The sequence below is a fragment of the Fusarium sambucinum genome, chromosome III, assembly GCF_050947815.1.
Source record: "Fusarium sambucinum isolate potato_lamoka chromosome III, whole genome shotgun sequence".
Taxonomy (NCBI): Eukaryota; Fungi; Ascomycota; class Sordariomycetes; order Hypocreales; family Nectriaceae; genus Fusarium; species Fusarium sambucinum.
Window position 1 is genome coordinate 5,265,074 of NC_139292.1, and position 14,164 is coordinate 5,279,237.

The 14,164-nt window shown below is 49.6% G+C and overlaps 6 protein-coding genes across 6 annotated transcripts; 3 read left to right on the plus strand and 3 right to left on the minus strand.

Moving 5' to 3' along the window:
* Positions 1-812: 812 nt before the first annotated feature.
* Positions 813-2,943, minus strand: FSST1_011943 (uncharacterized protein; the record flags this gene model as incomplete). Its single annotated transcript, XM_083235123.1, has 4 exons — positions 813-1,103; positions 1,166-2,466; positions 2,534-2,831; positions 2,884-2,943. 4 exons carry the CDS (start codon positions 2,941-2,943, stop codon positions 813-815), a joined length of 1,950 nt encoding a protein of 649 aa, XP_083081639.1.
* Positions 2,944-4,834: 1,891 nt separating this feature from the next.
* Positions 4,835-6,226, plus strand: FSST1_011944 (uncharacterized protein; the record flags this gene model as incomplete). The annotated part of the gene is made up of 1 exon (XM_083235124.1): positions 4,835-6,226. One exon carries the CDS (start codon positions 4,835-4,837, stop codon positions 6,224-6,226), a length of 1,392 nt encoding a protein of 463 aa, XP_083081640.1.
* Positions 6,227-6,658: 432 nt separating this feature from the next.
* FSST1_011945 (uncharacterized protein) lies at positions 6,659-6,964 on the plus strand (the record flags this gene model as incomplete). Its single annotated transcript, XM_083235126.1, has 1 exon — positions 6,659-6,964. One exon carries the CDS (start codon positions 6,659-6,661, stop codon positions 6,962-6,964), a length of 306 nt encoding a protein of 101 aa, XP_083081641.1.
* A 164-nt stretch (positions 6,965-7,128) lies between these two features.
* FSST1_011946 (uncharacterized protein) lies at positions 7,129-7,789 on the plus strand (the record flags this gene model as incomplete). Its single annotated transcript, XM_083235127.1, has 2 exons — positions 7,129-7,495; positions 7,545-7,789. The coding sequence occupies 2 exons, from the start codon at positions 7,129-7,131 to the stop codon at positions 7,787-7,789; spliced, it is 612 nt and encodes a 203-aa protein (XP_083081642.1).
* A 599-nt stretch (positions 7,790-8,388) lies between these two features.
* FSST1_011947 (60S ribosomal protein uL3) lies at positions 8,389-9,824 on the minus strand (the record flags this gene model as incomplete). The annotated part of the gene is made up of 5 exons (XM_083235128.1): positions 8,389-8,641; positions 8,697-9,370; positions 9,423-9,579; positions 9,676-9,761; positions 9,819-9,824. The coding sequence occupies 5 exons, from the start codon at positions 9,822-9,824 to the stop codon at positions 8,389-8,391; spliced, it is 1,176 nt and encodes a 391-aa protein (XP_083081643.1).
* Positions 9,825-10,777: 953 nt separating this feature from the next.
* On the minus strand, positions 10,778-13,771 carry FSST1_011948 (tetratricopeptide repeat protein; the record flags this gene model as incomplete). The annotated part of the gene is made up of 8 exons (XM_083235129.1): positions 10,778-12,277; positions 12,331-12,575; positions 12,631-12,787; positions 12,841-12,933; positions 12,985-13,164; positions 13,225-13,307; positions 13,357-13,560; positions 13,612-13,771. 8 exons carry the CDS (start codon positions 13,769-13,771, stop codon positions 10,778-10,780), a joined length of 2,622 nt encoding a protein of 873 aa, XP_083081644.1.
* Between the last annotated feature and the right edge of the window lie 393 nt (positions 13,772-14,164).

The following is a 14,164-nucleotide window of genomic DNA, read 5'->3' on the forward strand; positions in this document are numbered from 1 at the left end:
GTGCATGTTGGAAGCCACAGTTAATTTATGAAAGGACGAAATGGAAGTAGAAGGTGGTAGGAAGGATGAAGGGAAAGGGAGGGAAGGGGAGGGGAGGGAAGGAAAGACGGCAGGAGTGAATGCATGCAGTGCACCTTGAGAGGATGATGCTTCACCGGCGCTTTTGGCAGTGTTCGCCAGCTGGCAGGCGGATGTGACCGACACTGGCAGCCGATTCTTCTGCCAGTTGGCCACTTCTTTATCTAAACCTCTGTCCCTGTCTCTGAAGCTAATATCATCTACTTTTAGAAGGGGAGGGGAAATCATGGATACAGCAGTGTCACAATGTGCGATGCAAATGGAGTCATTAGCCTCACTCATCCTACCTACATCTCTTCCTGCCTGTCTACTACTCAAGTACCTGTATTTTGCATATAGAAATTCTAGGGAGAATCGCTCCAGCTCGGCTACATGCGCCAAAATCTTGCATGCTACTAAAGAACTATGTGTAACTCGACAAATTTTTATGTTTGCTGCCATCTTTCATCTGGTATCACTGCATTCTGCTCACCGCGGTCTTTCAGAAATGTTGGTCGTAACTATTGAGCAACAATAAAAGATACATATCTACCTCTGATTCAAGACGAAGAGGGGTTGCGACTCCGTAACGCCGTGTTACTTGAACCAGCAAGATGTTCAGTGTTAGGTTCCAAAGGAATTGGAAGAGATATCTCAAGAGTCCAATTAAACATATAATTTACAGGGGTTTGAGAGTAAGCAGCAGCAAGTGCAGTATAGGGGCAAAGGGTGTAATTCCAGCTCTATAGTCATCATCATGACCAGATCTGGACACTGAAGCTCCTGATCGTGACGCACGTTACTTCGGCTTTGCTGCCCGGTGCATCGTGGCTAATCCATGTACAAATCAGAGTGTTGTGTGACCATATCTCGGTCGAGCCATCGGTGAGCACGATATGGACCGTGCGGATATTTCGCCAAATAGGTGGTGATGGATTGAACTCGTTTGTCTCTTGCTTCGAAACGTTAACGGAAGCTTCACTGTTGATGCTCCTAATAGGGCACACGCAAGAGATAGGAGTCCCTGGCTCTACCAGAAAGCACGACTATCAGATTCATGTACATGTCAACATCCTTCCATTTCATGATATCTTTGGTGTGCCGGTACAGCGAACATCGGAATAGGATTTCCGCAAAGAGGGCATGATACATTGTCCCCCATATCCCAGTCACCATTATTGTCTTGGTCATCCTCATACTCGCCTTCTGACACAGGATATTCATGGTCGCCAACCTGTCCAACATCCTGTTCTTCTTTTATCTGAAAGGGTTTCAGCACTTCATCTTGACGTTTAAACATGACAGAAATATCTCTGCCTACTCCCGTTTTGTCATCCGCTGCACCAACTACCATATTTGCTACACAGATGTTGAGCATCTGCAAGTTCCACCGCTGTCCCCTTTCTGGCGACAATCGTCGTAACAACGGTAGCAGAGCATCAGAGACGAGCTTTTCTGCGATATGTTCTATGTCATCCTTGAAGTCAAACACATAGTTTGGCAGTGGTCCTGAACGAGAAACTCGACCGTATGCCTGCCCTTGTGCGGAGTGCAAATATGCCCAAGACCTGAGTGACAAGCGCAAAGTCTTGGGTCGAGCAATCCATTTTTGTGCTCCCAGAGTGTTTGTTCCAGGCTCAACTACAAGAAGATCTACTCTCATTCTGCGAACGAGAGAGCAAGATAGCTTGTGTAGTTCTTCTGTAATTTGCGCCATGGTATCCAAGCCCTTGTAAGTATCCTCGATACTAATCTGGCTTGGCACGTTGCTAGCCTCCTTGACCTCAGTTCCGTCAACTCCATGCAGTAAGCCCCAGATCCGGGTACCTACCCCCTTCTCTGCTCCAGGTCCCATTAATAGAGTCTCTATAGTGGCGGGCGAGATACTGGGATGAAGACGAACATCTGCAACGGTAACAGGGTTGTCACTCAACTCTGGAATTTCGGATATTCCTTTACTCATGTCAGCTCCAGCATGGGTTCCTAGTGCCTGAACAGTCTTGAATCCTAGCCCAGGTATCCTTCGCATTTTATGGGCGTCTACGAAGGCAATCACCTCATCCTCGGTAGTCGCTAACAGTGTTGTTTGATTGCGAGGCTTATTCTTGCTACCCACGAGCTTGCTTAGCATCTTGTTAGTCGAAATACCACAGGTGCTGGTAAACCCATATTTTTCTTCCACCTGAAGCCGTAGGAACTGGGCGAGATGCGATCCTAATACGAGGCGTAAACAAGCTGGACTTTTTGGGTCAGGGGTTGGAGAGGCTGTGCCTTCAACACAGCCCGCGATGCTCGTTAGATCGCACTGGAAGCCCCGTTCAGGGTCATTTTTAGAAAGAAAAAAGAAGGAATTATCCAGAAATTCTAGGTTGAGGCAGGAAAGGTTGTATTCGATGATGTCAGTTACGTCTATACGGCGATAAGGCTGGTCAGTGACCGTATTGGAATTTGAATTATATGCAACACAGTAACATACCCATGAACACCTCATCAAATCCTAGACGCTCGGCCTTGTTGTTCCATGAAAAAGTTTTGAAAAAGTTGAATAATGTTTTGCTCATGTCACGAAAGGGTGTGAGATCTTCACCGTCTACAAGGACGAGGTCTGGGCACTTGCGTTTGGCTTCGGAAACGGACATGAGCTTTGTGAGACCCCGGGCACGAGCGTTGTAGTTGCATGTTGCTAGGCAATTCTTCTGTTTAACGCCCAAAGGGAACTTCTTTAGCTCTGGTTTCTTGTTTTCAAAGACCTGCGCGTAGAAACAATCGTAATCCTTTTTCGATAGGTCAGCATGGTTGTGGAAGGATGGGATGACTGGAACGAACGAATTGTAGTATGATTCGGTCATCATTCCGCCGAGGCCTTTTCTTGCTGGGCGGCTCCATTCTTTACGCTGACTGGCAGTCTGAAGAGACGGCGGGCATGTAAGTTTCAGGTTTGATGTAGTCTAGAATTGTGAGAAGACTTCCAAGGTCAGTCAGAGTTGTAAAGGTGTGGATTTCGCCCTAAAACGCCGCTTCGAAATTGCAAAACCAGCATTAAATAGACGATGGGTTGATCAATAGGTAGAGATTAAGGAGAGATAAAGTAGAATTATATTAATTGCGATATTTTGAAAGTTACCATTCACGATACTATAACCCAGACCCTGCGTCTGCCTGTTGAGGCTGCTGCCAATATGTGCCTGAGGTGTCTATGCGTTCCTGTCCATCAGTGAGGGAGGTATGGATGTGACTTACAACACGGGCTTGCATATATTTTCCAAGTGATCCCTTCAATCAGTTTTGTCACCGCTCGAATCATTTGGCCATAATAGTGTTTTCAAAGTTGGGATGCCCATTAAGACATCAATTGTTGATATAACTTCTTTGTTATTGCATCAACTCTCCACAAGCACCTCTCAACAAATCACCATCACAAATTCCATATAGCGGTGGACATGCATGAGCAAGCCAGTAAAGTAGGCGATATGTCAGTCATCGATCCTCCTGCAAACGCCAATACCTCACCCTTGCTTCGCGCGAGACGGAGACGGAGACGGAGACGGAGACGATAGAATAGACGCGATACTCGTCCGGACATGATAAGAATTTATCTAAACCCGCAGGACCAATTGATTGATGTCTGCGGCCCAGTCACTCGACTTCGCTTCCAACTCTCTACTCTGATCCCCCGCTGTGATCCTTGTCGCCGTTTCGACCATCCACAGTCAAGCTGTAGCCGCCCAAGTGAGTGCTTCATTCGCTACAAGAAGGCTGTCTGGTCCCTCCAATCACACCAGCTCCCAACTTTGAGAAACGTGCATCGCGACAGACAGACGATACTTACCGAAATTTGTTTGATTCTGAACTGCTTATGGCCCTTGCGTGATTGTTATGAGAATACGCTCGCCTTTGTCGGCTCTAAATGGATGTAATTTCAAAGAGCATGGCTGAGACTTTGAGAACAAGGGCCGGCCTTGTCTGAATCATGGCTTGGAGCATGGCTGAGCAACGTCCCCACAAACGTTAGTTCTTTGTTCTCGACATACCACAGAACCATTATTTCGACTTTATTCTGGCTGCCAATATAGACATCACCATCAACCATTCTCAACTCCTCAAGCACGAACCTACTACTGTCGAAGGGAGGGGAACAATGGCGGCCCTCTTGCATAGACGCCAGAGCGAGTGAGAGAGCCGATCTGTTAGCCGCGTGATTGGACCTGGTTGGAAGCTTACCAGGATCACACTTCTACTTGGGCGCTTGCGCCTTCAACGTTTTCCACCAAATCGTTGTGACGAACCAACCACAGCACGCCTCAGTGACATATCCGTCAGTTCCCAGGGCAAAATCCTCCTCAACCCTCCAACTTTCGCGTCTACGCCATAGAGGATTATCACACTGCATGCATGGCTAGGGGCGCTTGTTTAGATCCGAGGACTGGGTCAAAGAAAGGATCGTTACCCTGGTTCTGTCTCCCCGCCCACAATTGACCCAGTGTGATGCATGTCTCAATGTCTATCATCCTATATAGACGCAATGTCCTCGTTTCTGTGTTGTTTGCTCGTGCTGTTTCTGCGTTTTGACATTATATCAATTTATACTGATCCCTGACGGTTCCGATCTCTCGGTAACAGCGTCTTCGGCTAGACCTGTTCGACATTGTTTGCCTGTTGGTTCATAGGCCCAGCCACCTGCAACAGTGTGAGGGCAATTTGGCAGCCCATCTTTACTCTCAAGTGTTTGGTATATCAGTCCCCTTGGCCCCTCCATCAACCAGGTCTGGCCAGCATCATGGCCTCTTCTCAAGCTCCTCCCAAAAAGCCTCGGCTCTCCCTTCAGATCAAGACATCATGTAGTCCGGTTACAAGATCATCAAGGAGTTATGCAGTTGACCCAAAAGACCCAACTGCCTTTAATACGTTGTCCAATGTCTATGTCACCACCATTGAAAGAGCTACTCCAGCCCTGCCTGAGCCTATCACCGCCATCAACACCCTCCAAGCATTCAGTCTTGAAACTCCTGTGGAGCGTCAGGACCCAAAACACAGAGTTGTCACTCCTTATGTCGCTTCTTATCCCGAGACTCCCTCATCTGATACAGCGCCATCACCACACCCGGGGCTGGAAATCAACTACCCCAGCACTATGACAGCTACACCTCCCCTCTCTGCTGGGCCGGTCGACCCTCACACCAGCAAAGCCTTTAGCTTCTCACCTGCTGATATATCAGCGGCTCCAATCCACAAACCTCACTCACATGTCGAGAAGCGCACGCTTTCTCGCCCAACATCCCTGGCGGAACTGACTGTACAAGCGCCCTACACACATCCCCGCTCACTTCACAGCATCTTGCGCAACTCGCCTCTTCCACCACCCACTGCCATTCTTCCACCTTCACCCCGGAGGCAGTCACGACGTCTCCAGGACAAGGCAAATCGACGAGTGTGCTACAACAACCCTCTGACTCAGGAGATTGTGACAAACAAGTACACAAAGTCCCATATTGACTTGCTTGTGGAAGAGGCCTCACCTCACTCTCCGCCTTGCGTCCCTCCACAACCTCAAAATGCCATCGATCTGGCTCTCGCATTCATGCCCAATGAGATCCAGGATGGTGGGCAAACTCCCGGACCTTTTGAGGATATGCGTCGCAGAATGACGGGCCTGGGTGTGCCAAGTACGCCTAGTTCGCCCATGTCTCCCGCAGGGCCAAGGGGTATTTCGAAGCGAAAGAAGAAGGAGAAGAAGCGCCGTTGGGTATGGACAATCGGGCAAGAAGATGGCGATGATGATGAGCATGTGGGAGGGTCTATCGCTGCTTTGAGGGCTGAGGCGGCCAAGGCGAAGGATGCTAATGAAATCAAGACACCTGTGACCGCCATCAGGTCTCCCCCCTTCACTTTTCTCACAACACCGACACCGAGCACGGATAGTTTCGAAAGCTTGGATAGCATCCTATCTGAGAGCAATGATATTGAGATGTCCGATACGAGCAGTTGTCTCACAATACCCGAAGAATCTCGCCGCATGACTGCAGAGATGGATCTAGACATCAAGACGCCGGTCGCCCAGCAGGATGATGGGGAAAGCTCAGATATGCTCCTCCTGCCAGATAACAATGTTGGTGAGCCTGGTCTGAAAAGGGACTCTCCAGTGCCACCAGACTTATTGCGTACAGAATGAGCGGGTTTGGGGGAAAAGAGATGTTTTTGATTCTTTGTACTTATTGTATTCACTGACCAGTCTTCAATGTTTGGTGAAACGGGTGTATTATTCTTATTTTTACTTACCTTTTTGGGAGTCTGGACATTATGATACCGTACGTGGATAGTACTTATGAGAAATGAATAAAGAAAATGAATAAAGTGAGATGTGGTCTCTATCTCCAGATGCTTTTTGTCGTGTTTATACTTATGCCTGACAGCCTGACAACTCCAATTAACTTGTGACTCCGCGCCAAACTTAAACAGCATACAAGTTCCAAGTTTGTGATTTTATTTCCAGGTCTTCCCCCTTCCTCTTACTTTTCAAGGAAGCAAAAAAAAAAAAGGCCAGGAGTACCTACCTATCATATAAGAACGAGCCCTCTCCCCACATTCACTCTCGAATCTCTTCATGTCTCAAGTCAGCTTCTACCAAGCCTTTTCTAAGGCTGCAGCTATAGATGTTGAACTCGGAAGATACACTGAAACCGCCGATGATAAGGATCTCGAAAACCTAGTATTACAGCAAGGCAAAAGCTTTGAGGACGCTGTTCGTGCTTTTCTAAATAGTTTCATCGACAAAAGACGTGCAAGCGGCGATGCTCGGCCGTGTGGACCTCATCATTTGGCGCCCATGTATGCCAATCTCTTTGGTATTGACATGGAGGAGTTGAAGGATGCCAAGTTCCTTGGTCGACTGAGGAGATCTGGACTATGAAAGAACGACATGGCGTGTCTTGTAACAAGAAAGTATGTCATCAATATAAGCATTCTGGTTGGCCAAGACACCCCTGCTGGGAATCTCAAACCTGACGTCACCCCACTCCCCAAACTTGCACCCATTTGTGCTTGTCTTTATGCCTGAGATCTCTCTTTCTCCCAATGTCATTCAGAATCCTTCTTAGACGTTTCACCAACCTAGAGCTTGGCTCTCGTCTTATTCACAAGCAAGATATTCTCACTCGAGCAAACTTCTCCCGACCTTCACAGCGACTACTCAGCAGTTCACGACCCCTCAAAATGTCCAACGACGACGATTATATGGCCTTCTTGAACAAGGCGAACCAGGATACCGGCGCAAGCGCCTCGACACAAGATAAGACAACTTTCAAGGCAAAGGACCACGGTGCTGAGGTACCCAAGGCCATTATCGATGTATGCAAAAAGGCCGTCTACACATCTGACGCAGACGAGCCATTCGAGGAGGTGTCTCTCAAGTGGCAGGGCAGTAACGGTCTACCCACAGAGAGTAAGTGAAGCAAGTGTCATCTGAAAGTTAGAAACTAACATGGTTAAAGCCGAATTTGCCAAGCTCATCAACCACTCCTCTCCTGACTCGGCAGATATCCAGATCCTAGACCCTCTGAGCTGGGACTCCCACGGCAAATACACCGACGTCATCGAGGCTGTCCGCGAAGCGTCTCAGGGCAACGACGTGCGAGTCTATCAGGTAACGAGAGACTCTACGAGAATAGAGTATTGGGTTATTTCGCATGCTGATGGAAAGCTCATTGGTGCCAAGGCCCTTTCTGTTGAGAGCTAAGTTGTGTTTCTTGTTGGGACTTTGCTTATCATAAGCGTTTAAGATGAGATATTTAGTAGTGTCGTGGTGAATTGTTCTACAGTAAAGTGTGTTGTTTACGCTGTTGCTAAGAAATGGAATGTTGGTCGATATTGTCGCCTAGAGTATAGGGATAGAAACACATCACTTTATATCGTGCCATGAACATTGGCGAATACTGAACCCCTTCCGACCGAGTGTCTGGAGCAAAATGATAGTTTGAAATTTATCCAGCGTTTTATAGGCCCATACCTGAGTATGATACTTTCAGATAGAATCAATCACGACATTGCCTGTTGGACCTCGCGATTAATAACGGTCTAACCAGAAAAGCGATGGATGTGTTAACTTTAGAGCAATCATTTCACCAGACTTTCACAACATATGCAAGGTAGAGTCATATTAACATTGGGAATCTCGTTAGAATTTTTTGATCACCATCCCTCTTCTAGCTGGACTTTTTTTATGCTCCATGCCAGTTCATACCTGACCCAGCCCAAACGCAAGGCGTAACGAACCAACCCTTGACACCGATGCAATGGAATGATTGGTTAAGACACGAAAAGAAACAAGCTGCCGCTTTAAGCGGAGGCAAGGTCCTTCTTGAGAGTACCCTGGTACTGCTTCTTCTCGGCGGGGGTCTGGAAAGCACCGTGTCCGAACTCGGACGAGGTGTCGATCCACTTGAGGCTGACCTTCTCGAGAGCCTTTCGGGAGGTCTGGGGGAACATGGTCTTTCGGAGGGTCATGACACGCTTCTTGGTACCAGGGATGGAGCCCTTGACCATGACGAAGTCGTTCTTGATCTCACCGTAGCGGACGAAACCACCAAGACTGTGATATGTTAGCAACTAGATTGGTAGAAAGACATAGAACAGAGGTTACGTACGGAGTAATGGTCTTCTTGGTGACATCAATCTCGGTGGCAGCGTTGTCGTCAGCGTCACCCTTACCAATGCGGTAGATCTTGTGGTTGACCGAGGTTCGGTGGTGGTAACCTCGCTGACCGGCACGGGCAACAGTCCACTGGACGTGGGAAGGATGCCAAGCACCGATACAAGCGACCTTTCGGAGACCCTTGTGAGTCTTGCGAGGAAGCTTCTTGGTGCCCCAACGGGCAGTGACACCCTCGAAACCGTGACCCTTGGTGACGGCGATGACATCAATCATCTCGTCCTGCTCAAAGATGCTGGAGACATCGACGGGCTTCTCGAAGAGCTCCTGGCCGAAAGAGACCTTGTCGGCGATTGATCCTCCATTTACTTGGATCTCCATCAGATGAGCCTTCTTCTGCTTGAGAGGAGTCTTTCGGATCTGGGTGTGAGCAAGGACACGGACGACGGTGCAGTACTTCTTGATGCGCTCAAGCTCGCGGGTGATGGAAGCACCGCTGTTCTCGGAGTGCTTCTTGGCGTACTTGGTGAAAGCCTTCTTCTTGGACTTGTACCAGTTCTTGTAGAATCGGCGCTTGAGCTCGTCGCTCAGATGCTCGGCCCAAACGGTGGTGAGGGATCGCAGGCCTCGGGGAGTCTCGATGTAGCCAACCAGACCAACAACGATCATCTAAAAGATGTTAGCCATAGGCACATAGCCAAGCGGGCTGCATTGCTCGTACAGGTGGAGTATCAACGATTGAAACAGCCTCAACGACTTCCTTCTTGTTGGCCTTGGCGCCAGGTCGATCGAGGTCTCGGACGATAGTGGTCATGCCGGCCTTGTAACCCATAGCGGCAGTCAGGTGGACGGGCTTCTTGGGGTCATCCTTGGGGAAGCTGTTGAACCCAATGAGTTAGCTATTGTTATTGTTGATGGGAGGTATTGCCCAAAAGATTTATTCTTCTGAGACTGGAGTGGCAGAAAATACTCACGACTTGACCTTTCCACGATGTCTGGCAGCCCGCTTGCGCGGCAGGTAAGCCAGGGATCCGTGGCGCGGAGCCTCATACTTGCGGTGCTATTAACGTCGTCAGTAAGGAAATTGAAGCCATAATCGTCGACAGGTTGCACTCACACTCATCTTGGGCGGGCTGTGTGGTTTGAGGGGGTTAGTATGAACCTGAGTTTGACAAAGCCTGGGAGAAGAAGAAGTGATAAATGAATTCAAGTGTGGGCGAATTTTAAGCGAACAGTTCGGATTTCGTGGGTGGCCCGTGCTTAGTGCGTTTTTTCTTAGCCCCGCTAAAATCTTCACCAGACGCTCACCAGAGGGTAAGCTCACCGAAAAAGAGCCCTCGTAATAGGTAATCACGTGAGTCGTGTTCGAAAGTATCCGTCTTTCTCCTGAGCGGTGTTGTTCAGACTCGGTAGTGCTCCTCAAGAATAATTACTCAATTCCTATCTCAAGTACTGGTTTCTTGACTATCAAAATTCTTTTTCAAGCCAAAATCACCCTTCATCAGATTTGAGTCTTGACGAATGTAAGGATATTGAGTACAGTAAACCCCGAATTTTAGCCGGACCTCAGCTCGGACAGACATTCTTCCGGCCTTGCAAGCTTTTTCTTCCTTTCGCCGAGCCACAACAAAGGCTCAAGTTGATGTCCATAACGATTTGAACCTATCTGCACGCTATCCCTATCTTAAAGTCACCCTGACAGGTAGCCCGTCTCTTACAACGAATCATCAACACAATTTGCAGATTTTCACGCGTAATTCATTAGCATATAAACAAGTCCAGTGAGAGTAGAGATGGGTACAACTGAGTTTTTATTGATTCGAGTTAGGAAATTAAATGTGCATAATGATCTTGTTCGCCGGTGACGTCGTAGCCAAAATAAACAATAAAAGACCATAACCCCGGCATGACCCTCGGTTTTGAATTGTCTCTCAAGCCTCCCCATCCGCACAAAAGAAACCCATGCCCCCGGTAGTAGAAATGGTGGTGGTATACATGAAAAACACAAGACTAGACGGCGCAGGTAAAACAAAAGTCTTCAACTCATGACGAACAAGTAGCAAGTCAAATTACAACTCATTCAACTTTTGGGGCGGCGGAAATTCCGTTTACACCAGCGTTAGCAGGAGTTGATGTCTTGGCGTCTCCAGCTGCTGAGCCAGGAGCAGAGCCATTGGTGACAATGGTAGTGGTCTTCTTCTCATCTTCTCCGCTGTCGTCGTAGTCCTCATCAACTTCCATCTTCCTAGCTGCTCTTTCAGGCTCAGAAGCAGGAGCTGCGCGAACAGGAGGGGCATGCTCAAGACTAGGTGGGCGCTCCTCCTTAGGAGTTGCCACAACTGGAGGCTTCTCGTGAACGACGCCGGACATGGGAGTTGGAGGTCCTTGCTGCATTGGAGGCAGATGGCTAGGACCAGAAGTGTGGCTGGGAGGGTGATGAGCAGCATCGGAAGGATGGTAGCTCTCGGGGGCGTGACGAGGAGCTGATTCGGGTCGGCGAGGCTCTTCACGACGTGGCTCTTCAAGCCGGCGAGCATCCTCAGGACGTCGGGCTTCAGACGAGTTACGGCGGTATTCGCGAGGAGGTGACGACATCCTTCGGTGGCGAACGTCGTCAAGGCGAACCCGGTTCTCTTCGTTAGCCTGCTTCTTGGCAGTAGATTCCTCCTCCCACTCTCGCATCCTCTTGGGTCCAACTGAAGGCGGCCTATCATCCATCCTCTGCATAGCAGCCTCAGCCACAGCAGGCGGGGGTGGTGGTGGTGGTCCAGGTGGGCCGGCAGGTCCTGAGGGTCCATTCTCGTTTCCGGGGGTAGACATCTCGGGGTGCTGGTTATATAGTGGAGGTGCCTGATGCTGAGGATATGCTGACTTCGGTGAAGGCATGCGGTTGTCGTGAACGGGTCGGCCATCAGGGCGAGGGCTGTTGGTAGGTCGGAAAGGTGCCATACCGTTAGGACCGTTGATGTTGTTCGATGGAGGTGCTGATGCCGATGCTGAGGGTGCTGCCCCAACCCAACTAGGGTTTGCGACGCGACGCTCCGAGGGTGGAGCCGAAGGTTGAGCCTGGGGGGGAGCATGAGGCGGTTGGGAGTACTGGTGGCCAGGAGGGGGAGGAGGAGTTTGGCCACGGCGTGGGCCGCCTCGGCTAGGATCGTTGTAGGGTTGGCGAAGCTGCTCTTGTTGAGGGCTTGGTTGCCGCAATGGTGGTGCTGGTCCGCCACGGAATTGCTCACCACCTCGGGCTTCATAGGGGTTTGGTGGCTGAGGCGGGGGGTTGATGTTGGAGAGTCTGCCCGCCCAGTTCTCTCCTGGGCCCTGTGGTGGTGGTGGTGGACCAGCCGCCGGTGGCTGTTGGGTCGATCCTCCCCATTGAGGACCAACGGGGCCAGCCGCCTGATAAGCTTGAGGGTGAACATCCGCTGGTTGGGGAGCAGCAGGGGGAGGGCCTCCGTTTGTGCCACCAGAGCGAAGAAGCTGCAGTCTTGCCTTGATGTGAGGGTTGTTAGGATCAAGCTCAGCTGCTCGTTGGTAGGCATCCAAAGCATCAGTGATCTGATTATTGCAGCTTTCATACTGGAACAGGTTAACGCACGGCACAAGATAAATAATTGAATGTGAAGACATACCAATGTTCCAAGATCATACCAAACCTCAGAGATGTAAGGGTTCAGTCTTATAGCCCTGGAATAAGCGTCGAGAGCATCTCTGTACTGGTTGATCTGGTAGTAGAGCACACCGATGGAGCACCAGAAGGTCGGGTTCTTTCCATCTCTGTACACAGCTTGCTGATATGCCTCATATGCTTTAGGATACTTTTGTTGAGACATGTAGCATCGACCTAGGAGATACCAACTCTGCGCATCCTGATTATCTAATCTGCATGTTAGTATAATCAGTGTTGGATGGATTGGAGTGATATGTCGTACCTGCATTAACTGATTTCTCCAGATATTGAATTGCGCGATCTTGGCTCTCATACGTGTTGCTTTGCTGGTGATGTAGCCATCCAAGCTGTTGAAGAACCTTGGCGTGGTTCGGGGAGTGGTCCAGCACACGCTGATAAGCCGCCTTGGCACTATCGAACTGGGGTCGGGTTAGATATGGCACGGCAATGGCCAGCACAAGTTGTTACTTACATCTTTTTGTTGTTCGTGGACGTGGCCAATTTGAAACCAAATATCCTCTTGAGTCAAAGGCCCAGGAGGAGAATTGACGATGTATTTAAAACACTAGATGTGTGAGCCGCGCGCATCAAAAGTGGGCACAACATGGAAACTTACGTCTAGACTTTGATTCCACTTGTTCTGTTGCTTGTATATTATGCCGAGTCGGAAGTAAATCTCGTTGGCCTTTTCGAAGTCGGGCTGGATGTTCATGACTTGAGAGAAGGCCTCCTCTGCGTAATCATAACTTCCATAGCGGTCATACAATATGCCGATGCCATACCAAAGCATGGGGTCCTAAGTTACGCAATCAGTGACTACTTTCTCATCGATCGAGTTACAGATTTTCATCCTTACCTTGGGGTCCCTCAGGTTTACCAATGCCTGTTGGTATGCGTCGTAGGCCTTTTGTAGATTTTCTGTCATCAAGTAACAGTGTCCTAGAACGCCAGTCAGTGCTGCACCGTCGCATCGAGTCAACACACATACCTAGGTTTCCCCAGGCTTCGCCATTGTTCTGGTCCAGCTGCACAATAGCGCGGAAGAATTCCAATGCCTTCTCGAAAGCTTCGCGACCCTTGAGCAAAACACCAATTGCGTTCATAGCCTGTGTCGAATTCGGGTTGGCCTGAAGCGCGCGCTCGTAAGCTTGCATAGCCTCGTCTGGGTTGCGCAGGACTTCAGAGTAGCTCCCTAAATGCATGTCAGTTCATGTTGGTTTGCGAACGCGACGCGACAACTAACCTATCTGCAACCAAACAGCCTCGTTCATAGCAGCGATCTGATGTGACGGCGCAAAGTGTGCAGGCTGGACTCCAGGCGGAGGTGGTGGTGGCGGTGGGGGCACCTGGCCTTGATGCTGCTGCATTTGCATCATGGTTGGCGACGCGTGATGGTTCGCCATGTTGGTGGGCACTTCAAGCGGTGATGGAGCTGCTACAGCAGGGGGGTCGACAGCCGATGTGCGACAGACGCGAAGTCGAATTAATAGCAGAAGCTTAGAGCGCTTCGCGGTCGTGAATCAGAAGCTGAGCGACGGATGCAGTTGCTGCTGCTCGAAAGGTTCGTGATGGGTTGATGATAACGGTCACTGCACCAGCCGACCCGACAGGTAACAAGGGCGAGATGGCGAAATAAACGGCGACGACAGAGCCGCAGCTAAGGATGGGCCGACGAGATAACAAGCTTATGCAGGGAATGGTCAATTCGAGGCGTATAGGTTATTAGTGGTTTGGTGAAGATATACAAGACAAACCCAAGGCGCGACGGATGAGGCCTTTCGCGGGCATGGAATGCG